Below are 17,007 nucleotides of genomic sequence, written 5' to 3' on the forward strand. Positions count from 1 at the left end.
GCTGCCTGTGTGTCATCAAAAGCTGATTGAACTGGTGAAGTCTCGGCGTTTGGATTGTTGTCGTTTGCAAACTCTGAGGGAGAAATTTCACGTCCGGCGCTGTCCAAGTTATCGCCGGCCTGCTGTTCGCGATGATTACTAGTCGTCGAAAACACGGAAAATGGTCCTTTCGATGTCAAGACTTCTGAGCTTGTGACACTGTCAAGAGTGTCTAGAAAGCCGTCTATGTCATGCATTCGATATTGAGGTCCTGTGTCTCTGCCTGTTGTCCCATGAGCCGGGCAGTTTTGCATTGGAAAACACAAAGAACTCACCAATTCGAATTCTTCCCCTCCCGTTGCTGCTACTCGGGGGCTTCTCATTCTCATTTAGTGGATCATTTACTCTGATCCACTGTAGCTTGATGCCGTATCCGCCACAAGGAGTCTTTATTTTCTCGCAATTCTTGCAGCTTGTAGGTCTCTCATCGCACTTGACCTTTCGTTTCTTACACGTCCAGCATCTACTTGAATGTGAGCAGGTCTGGCGGTGAGATCCACGAGATTTGCGGGAGACAAGTCATACCCAGTGAAGGTCATCGATCGCGTTGCACCTTTTGGCGGCATGGTCAGGCAACCCAATTGAGGGGAGTAGCGTGATAAGGATGGGTGCTTCCGTAGGCAACACACAAGTCGAGCATTCAACCGGCGGTCACAAGTCACCAATAGTGGCTTTGGAAAGCTGAAATCTTTCAATATGAGGCTGCTGAATGAGACCAACTTCAGCACGCCATCCGGATGAAGTCGGCAGAAACGCAAGATAGCGATGAGTAATGTGGATAGCACTGTTGTACAGTGCTATCAATGAAGCTAAGATCGAACAGCACGGTATCATTGCCGGAAATGCTCCGGATATAGTTCCATAACACTGCGTTTCTCTAGTTGCGGGCTCAAAAGCCTCATTAGCCCGCAAACCAACTCGGTCCAGTTATGCGAATTTTCTGTAGAGGTTCGAGAATCTCACGTTGTATAGCGAATCATGGGACTGGGAAAGTGAGAGGGACCTATATTTCATTTCGTATGATTGAGTTTCGCCCTGAATCAATCGGCGATACGACCAACTGTCCGAGCTGCTCTCACCGCTGTTCATCTGAACGTGCACGATCAAGGGGGCACGATCGTCTGCCCACGACGTCCGCCTCATCAGGTCGTCCGATCTTTTGGCACGGCTTGGCAACATAGCATGACAGAGACGACCCGGCTTCTGCAACCCGGCTCAAACGACGTCTTAGGCGGTGGTCCCACTTAGTGGTGACAGCGACATTGCGTGGTGCTCGAGGATGGTTGCTTTCAGGCTGTGGTGACTGAAACGCTGCACCAGACCTCAAGGCCTCCCTATGATCTGGGCACGCGTTAAACCAACCTGATAATGTCAGAACGTTGGTGGCTGCGACACGCATTCTTTTGTAGTGCAAGGTTACGAGGCCGTCGCCAACTCAGGTAATATCTTATTATAATTCGGAACGCTAAGTAGTTGATATAATATCCTCCTCTTCCGCTATAGGGCTGTGCCTATCCTGGCATGTCCGTCGTGTTCCGGCCAGTGGTCATTACTTTCGACATCATGGGCGTATCCATGGTAATTATATTTTTGTCCAGAACTCTCTTGTTCCGACTTGTTGGTCGTTTCTGTGGCTCCCGACCGTGTTTTCGCCACGTAAATTGGCAAGGTGTCGCTCTGTAATGCGTATGATTCCGGCGCGTGGTCGCGCGCCCATAGTTTTCGGGTCACGATCTGGTTCATAGTCTGGACGGTGGCCTGTTTCGACACGTCCCACCATCTGCGGATCAGGAATCGTGATATGATCGGCAAGTTGCACACGGCTGCGCCAACAGCTAGTTCCATGTACGACCAAAATGTTGTAGTTCCGGACCAGCCTGTTTTGATGAGAGCATTACTTGGTCAGCAAAATGAACAAAGAAGGGTTCACAGTGAACAAAAGGGTGGATTGCCCAAGAGTAAAGAGGAAAGGGCTGGGTTGTCGTACCGAATGCGTCTCCATCACCAGCTCCGTGGTCACGCAACCAGGTGTAGATATAACTATCTGAGGCAAGTCAGAACAATACGTCAATTACATGAGTCAAGACGGCCTACCTTGGTAGAGGAAAAACGGAGTAGCCAGAACCAAGCTGAAGATGGAGGATACCACGGCCCTGTAGTAACGCAGTGTGAGTTTGAGATCACGAAATTGTAGCATGACGGAGTAGCCATGGATGTGTCGGCAGGCAGACTTACAAGAAACCGAAGCAAAAGACAACCAGGATATAATTCCTCTTCTCCTTGTTCACTGGAATTCGCAAGTCAGCGAGTTAACTTTTGACCAGGCCACGCCCGAGGTATGGGGACATACTCGTCTGCGTGATCCTCAACAGTGGGTACATGGGTAGCAAGAACACAGTCACATCGAGGACGACCGTGACGATGCTAACGCCAAAGTTGTAAGTGACATTTGTGAAACAGTACTCTGCTGCTGTGTCGTGGTTCGTCCATTGCGCGGTCGGATGTACCCCGCAAACGAAGACCTGTGTCCCGGTGTATGCCAGCATGAACAGGGTCACGGCCCCAATGAGGGCGTCGATGAGAATGATGTATCCCCGCCCCTGGTGGAGGAAGAGCTTCCGGAAGAGGAACAAGAACGCAAGTCGCACCACTCCGATGCCAACGCCTTGCAGGCAGTTCAAAATGTAGTTGATCTACAGCAATGAGTTAGTATCATCGGTAAGATAACCGAGCCACTCGATCACATACCTGTACGTGGATTGCGTATAGCGGGATGAATACTGGGTGGTCAGTATCCTTGGTGTCCCATGAATAATCACTCCTTGGCCAGGGTCCCTCCGGCAGAGCCCATGGATCCCAATCGTGCCGACCAGTGACACGTTTTACGGCGCCTGCATGTGGAGGTCAGCATCGTGAACCTGGGGGTTTATCCGAGATGCTCGCAAATCGTCGAGTTCGAAATGCTCGCGATCTCATCATATCCGGGCGCATACCATATAGCACAATCACTCCCGTCGCAATAGCAAACAGCTGACAGCAAATCAGTCCACGTCCAAACCGTGCGTGCCAATCAATCCCATTCGGCATTTGTCCGCCGAGAACTTACAGAAGCAAGAATAGCAGAATAATCGTCGGCTTGGGGTCGTGACCGGCGCTCTCGTATCGACGCAACTCGGAGAAACAGCGTCAAGAGGTCGATAAAGGTCATTATCGGTACGATCGCGTACAGCAGTTCGAAGGTGACGAAATTAAAGAAGCCGACATTGGTGTTGTTTGTGTCCTCCGTCAGATATGCCCGCTTATTCAACCATGTCGTCGTTATCGTCGTGACCGTCATTCTCTCATCGTGGCCTTTGGATCGTCGTCGACACACCCGGGGGACGCGGACACGCACTGGGGAAATCGTGGTTCGAGGTTGCGAGTGGGCTGGAATAAAGATTGATCAAAAGCGGAGCACTCCACGGTATGTATATGGGGGAGGACGGGCGAGGAGGACACCCGGCCCTTGGGTGATCGCCCTGCCCTGCCTGCTGCGATTCGCTTTTCCATGCCCTCAGGGATCGCTGAACCTCCCAAGGCCATAGCGTTTCGTAAGGATTAGTTCCAGCTAGCTAAGATTAAGCTCCCACGGAGCAGGTCCTGAGTTGGACGACGAGACGGGGATTCTGGCATCGCATCACAGGCCCTCGCTTCACTGGGCACGTCAGCCTGGGAGGCTTCATGACTCAGTTAGCTGCGTCTGCGTCTGGAAAGGTTATCTTTAGAGCACGCGGCCATTGGCTGGCCCCTATGCCTCAACCGACCATTCGCCTAACCAGAAGAGACGATCACGGCATCTTCCCGGGCTGAAGAAAAAGCGAAAAGGATCTTTTGCAAGAACTTAGAGTGTCGGTTAGGAAGGGATTCGGGACACGGCAATCTGGAACTATCGCATCGCTCTCGCGTACGGAGCATAGGCTTCAACAACTGAAGACTCGAATCAACCGAAACTCCTCTTGCGTGGCTTTCTTTGTGTGCTTGTTCATAGCGGAAACGGAAGTGCTGAGCCGTAATTGGTTCCTTCGATCATTTCGTATCGTTGGTTCAGTCTTCTGGGGTCTTTGTGTGAGAGATTGTGAGCGTAAGCATTCTCCGCCCCTGAACCCTGAGCCCCGGCCAGCCAATACGGAGTTGCTAACTCGTTCAGTGCACCGCCTGTAGACACTCTCCGTTCCAGACCTCGAGCTCTGCCGGTCTTCCTCGAATCCGCCAAGGCAAGGCCGGAAATGCCTACTGTATCACCCAGAGGTTTTAGTGGTGGCGCAGACCATCCATTTGATACCACCCACGCGGGCGCAAATTCGGAATGGCCTTGCCATCGCAATCCGCGACAGCGATCAGACCGTTCGCCGAAGAAAAAACATGGCATGCTTCTAGCTCGCGCCGACCGCCCCGAGACGTCGGCAGCACTGGGCTCGCTAGGCGATCGGCAGAACAGCTGAAAGATAACGGCAGCAGTGGCGCCCAGAAAACTGGTTTCAGCAGATGAAGAGTTCAAGCGAACAAGCACTAGGGCCACCGCGCCATCCCGCAAAGGGCGGGCTAAGCCTGTGGAATGAGGCCATTCGTGATTTCTCGACGCAGTTGTCGAAATGCCGCCGTCTTTCCTGTCCTTGGTTTTATAGACTTGGCGAATCCAGGGGTAGCTGGGCTTCTGGTGACTGCGTTCGCAGCGTGCCTCGGGCTGAGTCAAACGGGAGAGCCCGAAAGGCTGGTTTGCCAAGCCATTCCGGCCCCATTTCCGGACCCCGAGCCCCAGACCTGGCCTGCGGAAAAGCCCACCGAGGACGAGATAATCAAAGGATGCCGGGCGGACCTGACTCGCGAACAGTCGATCTCAGTGGCAGGTTCGCACTCAACCCCGATGCGTGGATGTGTTCGCAGGATCGCGGATACATGCGGACTGATCCGGATTGTAAGGAGTTTGAGCCGGTCGATGACCGGCCAGCTGGATTGACAGCCACGTTTGCAAGTTCCGCCGAGATATCTTGCTGCTTGGACAGTCGGCAGATCGGAGATTCTCGGATGCCGTGGTTTTTGCCGGCAGTGTTGGGGCCAGACTATTAACAAAGACTCTGTGACATTCGTTGGTGGCCTGACAATCGTTTGTGGTCTTTCTCATGGTCGTGGTGGATGCCTGGGGGTTCCAGGGGATTCCGCGTGTCGATGAGATCGGTGTCCGTGATGCAGCATGGGCCAACTGACACCGGGGGACGTCAATCTTTTTGACTTTCATCGTGTTGTTGGTTGGCTCGTGTCTGGTCCGCACGTCGCGCTGGTTGGTCCCAAACAGCAGGGAGGGTTTTTGCCTGACCCAGGAACTGACCCAGGGATCATCTACAGGCTTTAGGTGACAGCTTCATCAGCACGGGCTCGTTGGTGCCTTTCAAAACACCAACAGCCTGTCTGTCGCTGGTGTTTTCTTCAGCACAAGGCTGTTGCGCCGTAACGTTGTTACTTATTGGATATCTATGAATGCCGACGGATACCCCTAACCAGGCAGAGTACTTCAGGGTGCTGCTTATTGGTACGTAAGTACCATACCATACAGATGACGTCTTGAGCTTCAACAAAACGCGACTAATACCAACTAGACCATGACCAACTGCAGCGGGACGAGTTGGGCTGTCGCATGCTTGGTTGAAGCCACTCGCCCGGAAGTTCTAATAGAGGGCAGTTCGGTCACCCACAATCTCGTATACCCCCCATCAAACTGTTCTTCTGTATGGTGAATGGTCCTCGAAATGCCGATTAGGCCGAGTCTGGAAGGCCGCTCGCTTCCTGCAACCGAGACCTGCATCGACCAAGACAGGAGAGAAGGAGAGTACTATGCTTTGGTGCTATAACCACCTTCCCGGTGCGAAGTAGACGACGCATAAAAGTATCCGTATCTCAGGAAAGTTTCGTGTACGCATCAGTCATCAGTGTTCCGTCCAGACCTTCTTCTTGACAACTTCGCTCCACAAGGCTTTCGAAGGCGGCAAGGAGTGGTCTGGAGGTCTACATTTCCCATTTCCATCATTGTCGAGATCTCCGTGGGCAGTTTGTAGGACAAAACGTGTATTGAGCGTCGAGCTGAGCAAAGCTTGCCACCTCAAAATTTCGGGTGTCCATGACAGCTCCGTCTTGGGTAGCAGGCCTGAGTTGGTTCAAGTTGTGGACCTCGTCGGCGTCAGCTGTCCACTTTGGCCATGACTGTAAGGGCCGATGAGCCGCATAAAATGCCCGAGCATGTGCAAAATGATGGCAAAGTCGGTAGACGTCATGGGAAAACCTCCGCCCGGTCCTCGAGGAGTTGGTTTCCGCCGGATAATGTGATGGATAACCCATCCGAAAACTGGAGAACTGTTCCTGTTGAACTCGCATGACCCTGTAAGTCACATTATTTTCCTTAGCACATTGTGACCAGACCGCTCACTCTTCATCCTTTCAGCGATTAATCGACCAAACGCCGTCAATTATTGTTAGGTATCAACAACTGCTATAGTACACGCATACATCTCGTTGCTTATTTCTCAAAGCGCTTGGCAACGGTCTTCCAGTTGACGACGTTCCAGATGGCGTCAAAGTACTCGGCCTTGCGGTTCTGGTACTGCAGGTAGTAGGCGTGCTCCCAGGCGTCGATACCGAGGAGGGGCTCGAGGTTGCCGGTGACGGGGTCCTGGTTGGCGCGAGTGACGACGCCGAGGGTGCCGCTGGTCTTGTCCTTGACGAGCCAGGCCCAGCCGGAGCCCTGGATGCCGGCGAGGGAGGTGTTGATCTGCTTCCTCAGGGTGTCGAAGGAGCCGAAGTCCTCCTTGATAGCCTTCTGTTGGGGGGTTAGCAAGTGTTCACAGGTTTGCTAGGGAGTACAGAGGGGAGGGAACGTACAGCAAGCTTGCCGTCGGGCTCACCACCGCCGTCCTTGCTGGCAGGGGCAAGGTTCTCCCAGAAGAGGGAGTGGTTGACGTGACCACCGCCGTGGAAGTTGATCAGAGGGGCCTGGGCAGCGGCCTTGGCGAAGTCGCCCTTGGAGTTGGCCTCCTGGACGGTCTCAAGAGCGGTGTTGAGGCCGTTGACGTAGGTCTGGTGGTGCTTGGAGTGGTGGAGCTCCATGATCTGGCCGGAGATGTAAGGCTCGAGGGCACCGTAGTCGTCTGGAGGGGCATTGTCAGTGCTGCGATAGGAAGCTAGAGAGACGGCGCTACTAACAGGGCATATCGGGCAGAGTAGCCTTGCCGCGGACGAAGCTGGTGCTAGCCATAGCGGCAGCAGGCTTCGCGGCACCAGCTCGCAGAGCTGTGCGGAGGACGGGAGCGGTTCGGAGGAGAGTGGACGACATTTTGCGTGTTCTATGTCTGTTCTGGTGTCAATTGGTGTTCCTGACGATACTCCAATTCGAGATGGGAGCGTTGGGAGCAGAAATAGAGGGAGACGCAGTACCTTTGAACGTGCAATTGGTGATTGACAAATGCAGCAGAATCGCAATGACAGCTTCAGGATGATGTCAATTGCGGGAGGTTCGGTCGGCTATTACGTGAGGGCACCGGTGGGAGCTCGGATCTCCAGAAAAGCTGCGACTGGTTGCCGAGCGGAGCTCTCCACTGCTCTCAGTGCTTCCAGCGGGCTCGCTGCTTCTCGGTGCACCTTCTGTCCGTTTCTGCGAATGAAAGCAGAATGTCGTCATCCACCCAAGGTGGGGCAGCCTGTCACCTCCAGCTTTTCACAACCAATCCCAGGCAGCCGGGTTCTTAGGTGTGCATTCTTAGGTAATCCAGTCTCTTCCATTGGCCGAGCCACCAGCCACATCCGATTCCTCACTGCCACTTGTGGCTGGTACTCAATGGCGGGGTCAGACTTGGCTCTGGTGGGCTGGCTGCTGGGTCGCGTCAACAACGCAACTCGACGCGTCGAGCTTCGACGGTGACATCGTCAACCGGCCGCTGCTTTCCTCAACATCGACAACACCTACCGCAAACCGGAGCAGCCGCCATGTCTTACTACGACATTGACTCCATCCTTACGGATGCTGAGGTATGCTGGCACTCTCTTCAGCGCTGCACCACACTCCTCCATACTCTGCACAGATCAAAGTATACATGAGCCAGACCAAACAGCTAATGCAACCAAGAAAGTTCCCTGCAAATTCGAAATCGACGCTGCCGACCTAGGCTATCTCGACAACAACCCATCACATGCACTGAAAGCCGGCACCCCGATCACTCTGCCCCTCTGGCTTGCCGAGATGCTCGCCCTCGCCAGCACCGGCGAAGACTCCAAGGCCCCAGTCACTCTCAACCTGCCTCCCGCCCTGTCGAGCCAAGTCGTGCAGGCCCTCAAAGCCGACTCGCGAGCCGTACCCGTCCGAGATCAATGCGCCCACTTCTACGGCCTTGGCACTCGCATTCTCGACCTCTTTGACGAGCGCGAATTGAGCGAAGTAATGCGCAAGACATTTGTCACGAGGGCAGCCGAGATCTCTTTACACGCTCGCAAGGGAGGCGATGACGGTGTTGGTGGCTCTAGTGAGGACTTCCTCCGCGGTCTGGATGAGTGGGAGCGAAGTCTCTTCCGCAAGGCACACGACGGCACGAAAGCCTCCAAGGAGTGGATGGACAAGGTCAAGAAGCACTAGAAGAATGCCCCGAGAGGGAATCACTGTCTGCCGTGTGCGGTGCAAGGCAGAGCATGGCGCTCAAGAATCGCGCATATCGGGATATGGGGGAACAGCGAGGCCATGCCGCCAAGCCAAGTCGCATTGCCAAATTGCATCACGCAAGCATGAGGCACTCTACATGCGAAGCAGCATCCAAACACGGAGCAACCGCACTTTCGGCGCTGCTAGTCGGCCCCTTCGGCCCAGCTCCGGAGACCGAGCTGGCCGGACGTCTGGCATCAACGTCAAATTGAACTTGGAGCCGGCGGCTATGCACCCCGCGAAATTGTCCGGAAGGCGAAAATAGTCACCGTCAGACGCAATTGTCCGTGTCCCAGGTTGAGGCCGTTTGTCACAACAGAGCGCGGGGTCGGAGGAACTGGCGGGGCTGACTCGCTCTTCGGCTTTGGGAGGTAAAGCCGAACTGACAGAAAAGCACGACCAACTTAATGATTAATGAATGATAAGCAACGTCTAGAACGACCTTTTTGCATAATACAATTGCCATTTCAATCAATCTGGTTTGCTGACGGGGACTCGCTGCCGGGGACTCGCTGCCGGAAATGCGGCTGTCATGGTTTCACATGGGAATCTTATCGAGATCCTTCGCCACTTATCTGATATCTGAAGGAAGGCGGGGCAGTCCGAGGAGATAACAAAGCGTATGGCTGTCGGCGGCTTCCGCGCCTCCACAGCGCTCCCGTTAGCTCTCCCAAAAACATATAGAAAGGCCCAAACCGTCCCTCATCTGGCTTTGTTGAATGAAGCTGATAGCCCGTTTGCAACTCTCGACAGAAAAAGTGTGCCTACTGCTACACAATCTCTCTCAATGCCTCACGCAACTCCCTCGATCACAATGGCTTCTCAAGCAACCATTACACCGCTTACGCCCGCCGAGGGCTCAGCTGTTGATTTCGGAGCAGCGGTCTCCAACGTTGATATCGAAAATCTCACCGGTAAGAACACATGAAGATACAAAGTGATGTTGATGTTATACACGTAAGGGAGAATACCCGTAAAATCGGTAACCTCCTATGGTAAGCTCTTCGAACTCTGTCACATTGAACACAGCAGGCTGACATCTTGCAGATGCCGACTTTGACGCCATCCGTGATGCCCTCTTCAAGCACCAAGTCCTCGTCTTCAAGAACCAGAGCCACGTCTCCCCCAAGGCGCAGTATGAAATCACCCAGCGCTTCGACCCGGATGCCGGCGCCTCCTACGGCCATGCTAAGACCATCGACGCGAAGCGCTCCATCCTGCACCCCGACCTGAAGACCATCCCCCATCAGCCCCAAGTGCAGGTCATCGGCAACGGCTTCGTAGAAGAGTACGAGGGCCTGAAGAACATCCAGCTCCGCCACCCTCACCACCGCACATTCCACGCTACCACCATCCCCGCCGAGGACGACCTTGACTTCACCCGCTTCTACCGCTGGCACATTGACGCAGCCCTTTACGGCCTCGCGCCCCCCGTCGCCACTACCCTCCTCGCCGTCCGCGTGCCCGGCGGCCGCAAGCAGACGCTTCGCTACGACGACGGCACAGGCGAGGAGATGACCGTGCCCCTCGGCACCACGGCCTTCGTCTCGGGCTACGCAATGTACGACAACCTCTCCTCGGAAGACCAGGAGTTCGTCCGCACCACAAAGGTCGAGTACGCCCCGCACCCGTACGTCTGGATGTCCAGCGCCAAGTCCCGCTCCGACGGCCTCGGCCTCGTCTCAGAGGACAAGGAGGTGCCCCTGGCCGACCTGCCCCCGATCGAGGAGGACAAGATCCAGATCCTGCCCATGTGCTGGCGCAACCCCGTCACGGGCCGTCTCGCGCTGCAGGTGCACCCTTCGGCGGTCCGGAAGCTGCACCTCAAGGACGGGTCGGTGGTGGAGAACCTTGCGGAGGTCCGGGAGACGGTGCACCGGCTGCAGAGGCCCGGCATCGCGCCCAAGAACGTGTACGCGCACGACTGGGAGCAGGGTGACTTTGTGGTGTTCCACAACCGCGGGGTGATTCACTCCGTCGTGGGCGCGTTTGCAGAGACCGAGGTTCGGTTGTTCCGGCAGTGCAATATCGCTGCGAGCAAACTTCCCGAGGGCCCCATTGAGGTTGCTGCGGCTGTGTAGGGGAATGGGCTTCACATGACTTCTTTCTAGCGTTTTAGTAAATTTGCAAATTGAAACAGAGTTTCTTGCCATCCGTCGGCGCAATCCGCTCCTCCGTTCGTGACATCCGGGGTTTCTTGACCGCCGGGTTTGACTTCAGCCTTGTAGTTCACACGACCATGTTGCCGGTCTTCCGGGGGCGATGCAACTGTACGCCGAACCACACAGCCGATTAGCATTCACCCCCACGGTGATATGATTTAGGCTTTCGCCCAAGGTTGAGTCTCTGGCGAATAAGGTTTGGTGACATATGTCAGACCTCAGATGAAGCTCCGAGGCAGGCAGGCTGTCGGAGTCAATGGCAGCTAGTCAGTCTCTCACGACGTCGACATCCCCTTTCGAGCAGGCCGGGTGACTGGTCATAATCCACAATGGGACAGGAACCTCCGGCAGTCGTTTTCCAATGCAGCCATCGTGCACTGCCGGTGACTCACGGCGCAACGACGATCTCACGCACGGGGCGATTTGTAGCTGTGACTTGATGTGCTTTTCGGCACACTATTGAAGTTTCCGGTCACATCGGGCGGGCGCACGCAATGACGATCGCAACTGTTGATTCCGTGATCGGAGGTTGCATCGGACCCCTCTGGCCGAGTAACACGGCCGGCTCGTCGAGCACAACCCCGCACCCCGTCGTCCCACGAGAAGTAGCACGAAGCGGTGATCATCAGCTCATGATTTGCCTCAAATAGGTAATCCGAAGGGAACGGTAAAGAGGCTCTGCAAGAGATCGCGACTGTGTGATTGATTGATCTAGCCGATTAAAATATGGGGTATTGTGTGATGATGTGGGCAAGCTCTCAATGCAAACAAAAGGGATTCCAAGCCATGCCCGTCCCGCCGATCCGCCCTCCGTCCATGTAGGCCATACCATCCGCCCAAAAAAATTGCCGTGTGAAAATGTAAAACCAAACTTTTCGTATGTGTAAAATGGGGTATCATTCTAACCAGAGCCATTATGCTCCGCGCATCGCTGAAGGGAGAAAAGATCGCTGTCCGAAAAGAGCACCTAGCGTCTAGGCGTGCTTCCAGAACTTCCACTTCTGCGGCTTCTGACACGCGTCACACTCCGGGACGAGGTACTTGCTGAGCTTCTTCCAGCCCTCCTCGGGAAGGGACTCGATGGAGTCGTTGAGCATGTCCATGCAGGCGCGGGTAGCTATTCTCATGTTAGTCAACCTTGACCGATGTGTCTTAGACCTGAGTGAGATTTGACTTACGCATCATCTCCATGGCATCCTCGCTGTCGGCGGCAATCTCCATGCGGGTCGAGTTATAGCAGTGGTACTTCTGCTGCAGCTCCAGCATGCACTCCCACATCTCCTCGAGGTCGGCGCCGTCAGCGGAGGAGCGGCGGCCGGTGAGGGAGGGTCTCGGGTTCGCGGCGTTCTCCACAGCGGCCGGGGCGGTGGCCGGGGCGTATTCGGTCATGGTGACGTGGGCCTCGGGCTTCTCTGAGTTGGTGGCGCAGGGCCTGATCATGTCGTCCTCGCTGTCGCTCTCGGGCCAGGAGGAGTAGCCGGAGCCGCTTCGCTTGGGGAAGGTTCGTTGTTGACGACCGAACATCTTGGATGTGTATGTGTGGATGTGAGCAAGTGGTGGTGAGCGTATGTGTGTATAGCTTCTTGGTGCTAGTGTATGAATCTGTGTCGAGTATCGATGCGTATGAGCTCAAGATGGTGAGGAGCAGCCCTATGTTTATATCAAAGTCGAAAGCAGTGCCGAGCAACGAAGTCAACAAGAACGGTGACGAAAGGGGAGGAGGGATTCAAGCCCACTATATAAGCCGCGGGTGCCGGAAGCCCTATGCAGTGATCACCAATCTAAAGCTCAGATCGTTCGAGACGAGGCGCCCTAAAAATCTGAGAAGCGATGGCGATCAGACCCGCGGCGGCGCCCAACGGAACCAGGCCGATCCCTACTCATGCGGTCACTGAGACTTTTGTTCAGGCCATTCCATCAGATGGGTGGGCAATTTGGGTGGCCGCAAAGGTCCGTCCAGGTAGGGACCAAGGTAAAGGTAGGGGTGGGTGTCATCAAAAAAGCGTGGCTAGTGTGGTGTGGGCTGGCGGTACGTATGTTGCTCGTTGTACTAGGTAATAGTTGAGGCACACACCCTTGGACGAGAGTCATTGCAGCCAGTAACAACGTAACAAGCGCGCAAGCGTTAGCCGCATCATTTTGCAAAAAGCGACTTGACGACTCCTGAACAGGGTTGGAAATTAGTCTAGTCTAGTCTAGTATAGGCTATACTAATACTAGGCTAGTCTAGTAGGGGGGTCCACTAGTACTAGACTAGTATAGTATAACCTATACTAGTACTATACTAGCCTAGTACTAGTATACTAATTAGTAATTAAATAAAAAAAATCTTTTTTAATTAAATAAGCTATATATATTAAAAAGTAAGCTAATTATATATATTAATACTACTTTATAATATATATAAGTAGTATAAAACTAATATATACTTATAGATTATTAGTTAAAATATTTAAAAGTCTTACTTTATTATAAGTAATATTAAAAGAATTAAAAAAGATTTAATTATTATTATTTAATAACTAATAATTATATTAATTAGATATTAATTTAAGAGTACTTATTATTTCTTATTTCTAATTAGCTAAATTATTTAGAAGTACTTAAAAGTTAGTTTTAACTTAGATATTTAGTTATAAACGCTTATATATTAACGTTTAACGCTATATATTAAAGTAAATAAAATAAAATAATTAATAGTAAAGTTATTAATTTTAGCCTCTAATTAGCTAGATTATTTAGAAGTACTTAAATTAAACTTAAAGATATTAATAATATTTAAAATAATATTATTTTTTAAAAATATTTTTTTAAAATTCTAGAAAAAAGTATATTAAAAAAATACTTAGAAAATATATAAAAAAAAAAAGCTTAAAAAAATCCTATTAAATATAACTTAACTAAAACCTATATATATAATATTCTTATTCCTCTTCTTCTTCTTCTTCTCTTATATTCTCTACTTCTATAATATTATATACTTCTTCTAATTCCTTTAAAGAATCTATTTTCTAATACTTTAAAAGAATTAATCTTTTTATAATAGAAAGATATAATTTATTTCTATTTCTAGTAATAATATTATTAGAAATAGAAAATACTTTTTTTACTAGAGCTAAAATAGAAAGAATTCCTAAGTATCTTCTAGCTATAATAGCTAAAATAAGAAAAATAGTAGAATTATTCTTTTAATATACTAAAAGATCTATCTATTATAGTTAGTATAATATTAATAATTATTATATAGATTAAATAACTTACGTTTAGATAAATATTAAGCTTTCTAAAATAAGTAATATATTTTAGTTCTATATTTTCTATTTTAATATAAAACTTATTTTCTAAATCTAAATTATTAGTAATATTATTATCTAATATTTCTTTATTAGATTTAACTTTTTTTTTCTCTTTTTTAACCCTAAATATAGTTAGTATATACTTAATAATATATATAAGTATATATACTTATAGTTTAAATTCTTTTTTTAATATATTAATAATATTAGCTTCTATATTATAATAATAATATAATAAATTATTATATTTAAAATATAATAATTTAATTCTAAGGTTTAGAATTATCTCTAGTATATAAAGCTTATATTTATTAATATTAGAAGTAGTTAGCTTCTTATTAAAATAAGTAAATAGTTTAACTACTCTTATAGTTAAACTATTTAATAAAATAGTATAATAAGTAGCCTATAAGATATTAATATATAAGTATATATATAAATAAATATTAAGTACTTACTAATTTAAGTAGTTTAGTTCTTATTTCTCTAAACTTTAATATTAACTTATTAAGCTTCTTATAAATTTTATAAATATATAAAAAGCTTTTATTTAAGTTAATATAAAGCTAAGATTATAAGCAAATAAAAAGCTTTAAAAAGATCTTAAATATAGATTTTAAATCTTCTAAAACCTTAAACTCACTTTTAGTAAAAAAAAGTTTTTTAAACTCTTTATTATTAATATAAATAAAAATATACTCTAAAAGCTCTCTTAGCTCTAGAGTAGTATTTATTATATTATAAATAAAATTCTATAGCCTCTAGCTGTTCACTATAATTATTACCTACTTAGAGCAATAAACCTCCTAACTCTACGCCTCCTAATAATACATACAGCTTTTAGTTATATAATTATAACTCTCTTAACCTCAGCTGCACTTATATATACATATTAATTAATAACTTCACTATCTTTAACTTCACTTTAGTAATAATATAGTTTATAATTACTTAATTACTTAATTACTAACTACTAAACTATTAACCTATCCTCTCTCTTATATATCACCTATACTACTATTAAATACTATCCTTATTACTACTTTGCTATCTACTATTAGCTATATTATTATTAGTAATATTCTCTCTATATAATAGTTAGTATAAAGTATACTTACTATCTCTATATAAACTTTATATCCTCTTTAGTACCTTTAAGTACCTTAAAGAAGAAGTCCTACTTATTAAAATAGTTAAAGATATAGTTAAACTCTATATTAATATTATCTAAAGCTTTTTTAATAAAAGGGATAATATTACTACCTATAGGGGCTTCTAAGAGGTTTATTAATAGAACTATTAGGATAATATATTTTTAGTTTTCTTTAGATTATTCTTTAAATAGGAGCTTTTTATTAAGCGTACTAAGGTTAAACTTATTTTAGATATATTATATATTATTTATAGAGATAAATATACTACTTAGCTTACGCTTAGTAAACTTAAATACTTTATATAGTATAGATATTATAAAGGATTTATTATAAGTTATAAGGTGAAGAAGAGAAAAAGGGAAAAGTATAAAGCCTTATATGTAATAGTAAAGCTTTTTATACTTTTAGCTATAAGAACCTCTTATAATAACCTCTTTAGTTAAAGAGTTATCTCTATTTAATAGTATTACTAAGCTATAAGAGCCTTAATAACCCCTTTAGCTTTAATATAATTAGCTCTACTATATATAGCGTTATTAGCCTTACATTATATAGCTAATGCTATTACTATTCTACTAATCTATTTAGCTAAAGTATATATTTAACTTTATAATATTTAGAGGGTTTACCTACTAGTAGGAATATATAAAGTTTCTATACTGTTTTCCTTAATTAGTAAAGAGTATAAGTTAAAATGCTTATATAGTATTTCTAGAATTATACCTATATATAAGGTGAATTTTACTATAGTCTTTTTATAAGGGGGCTGCATTATAACTATAAACTTAAATAGAATTCTACTTAGTAGAATTATCTATAATATTATTAATATATATTTAATAAGTATATATTATAAAAGAAATACTTACTTATAGGTATAACTCTTTTTTTATAATTAGAAAGTAAAAAGCCTAATCTTTTAGCTTTATTTATACCTTCTAAAAATAATCTTTTTATCTCACTAATATATTTAACTATAATATAAATTTTATATACTTAGTTAATTAAACCTATAAAATTATTAGTATATATATATATAATATAGAAATTTTAAATATAATACTTACTACTTAAAAGATTTTCTTTAGTAGAGAGAATATTATCCTCTACTACTAGATTATTATTAATTATACTAATATTTCTATTAATATAATCTAATAACCTTTCTTCTATAGTAATATTAGATATAAAATCTTTTAATATATCTTATACTACTATATTAATAATATAGGTAATATATTTAATATTATTTTTAAATTCTTTATTTAAAGATAACTTATAATTATCTTTAAAAGAATCTAAAAATATATTATTATTAGATATATTATCTCTAATAATACTATACTATAGTTAGTATATATACTTTTAAAAGATATAGTATATACTTACTTAAAAATAGAATCTAACTTTAGATTATTATACTCTTTAAGAGAATCTAAAACCTCTTTATATAAATAAAAGCTAATATAAGCCTCTTTAAGGTCTTTAAATACTATATATATATATATTAATATTATATATAATTATATATATATAAAGAGTATTTACTTACCTATAAGCTTATATATAAGCTTAAATTCGCTATTAATATAGCTTAATATTATACCTAAATAAGTATCTTAAAGCTTAGAAGTCTATAT

General features: G+C 46.4%; 5 protein-coding genes across 5 annotated transcripts; 2 read left to right on the forward strand and 3 right to left on the reverse strand.

The window, feature by feature from the left end:
• Positions 1-1,536: 1,536 nt before the first annotated feature.
• CGCS363_v014018 (uncharacterized protein) lies at positions 1,537-3,376 on the reverse strand (the record flags this gene model as incomplete). Its single annotated transcript, XM_036645867.1, has 8 exons — positions 1,537-1,916; positions 2,027-2,083; positions 2,134-2,192; positions 2,275-2,326; positions 2,390-2,732; positions 2,788-2,930; positions 3,033-3,069; positions 3,146-3,376. 8 exons carry the CDS (start codon positions 3,374-3,376, stop codon positions 1,537-1,539), a joined length of 1,302 nt encoding a protein of 433 aa, XP_036488531.1.
• Positions 3,377-6,586: 3,210 nt separating this feature from the next.
• Positions 6,587-7,399, reverse strand: CGCS363_v014019 (Superoxide dismutase; the record flags this gene model as incomplete). Its single annotated transcript, XM_036645868.1, has 3 exons — positions 6,587-6,886; positions 6,949-7,214; positions 7,270-7,399. The coding sequence occupies 3 exons, from the start codon at positions 7,397-7,399 to the stop codon at positions 6,587-6,589; spliced, it is 696 nt and encodes a 231-aa protein (XP_036488532.1).
• Positions 7,400-8,049: 650 nt separating this feature from the next.
• On the forward strand, positions 8,050-8,692 carry PSF3 (DNA replication complex GINS protein PSF3; the record flags this gene model as incomplete). The annotated part of the gene is made up of 2 exons (XM_036645869.1): positions 8,050-8,091; positions 8,189-8,692. 2 exons carry the CDS (start codon positions 8,050-8,052, stop codon positions 8,690-8,692), a joined length of 546 nt encoding a protein of 181 aa, XP_036488472.1.
• An 877-nt stretch (positions 8,693-9,569) lies between these two features.
• CGCS363_v014021 (putative dioxygenase) lies at positions 9,570-10,836 on the forward strand (the record flags this gene model as incomplete). Its single annotated transcript, XM_036645870.1, has 2 exons — positions 9,570-9,669; positions 9,803-10,836. The coding sequence occupies 2 exons, from the start codon at positions 9,570-9,572 to the stop codon at positions 10,834-10,836; spliced, it is 1,134 nt and encodes a 377-aa protein (XP_036488004.1).
• Positions 10,837-11,891: 1,055 nt separating this feature from the next.
• CGCS363_v014022 (uncharacterized protein) lies at positions 11,892-12,441 on the reverse strand (the record flags this gene model as incomplete). The annotated part of the gene is made up of 2 exons (XM_036645871.1): positions 11,892-12,034; positions 12,096-12,441. 2 exons carry the CDS (start codon positions 12,439-12,441, stop codon positions 11,892-11,894), a joined length of 489 nt encoding a protein of 162 aa, XP_036488006.1.
• Between the last annotated feature and the right edge of the window lie 4,566 nt (positions 12,442-17,007).

Source organism: Colletotrichum siamense (assembly GCF_013390195.1).
Source record: "Colletotrichum siamense strain Cg363 chromosome Unknown KSG_Cg363_contig10, whole genome shotgun sequence".
Taxonomy (NCBI): Eukaryota; Fungi; Ascomycota; class Sordariomycetes; order Glomerellales; family Glomerellaceae; genus Colletotrichum; species Colletotrichum siamense.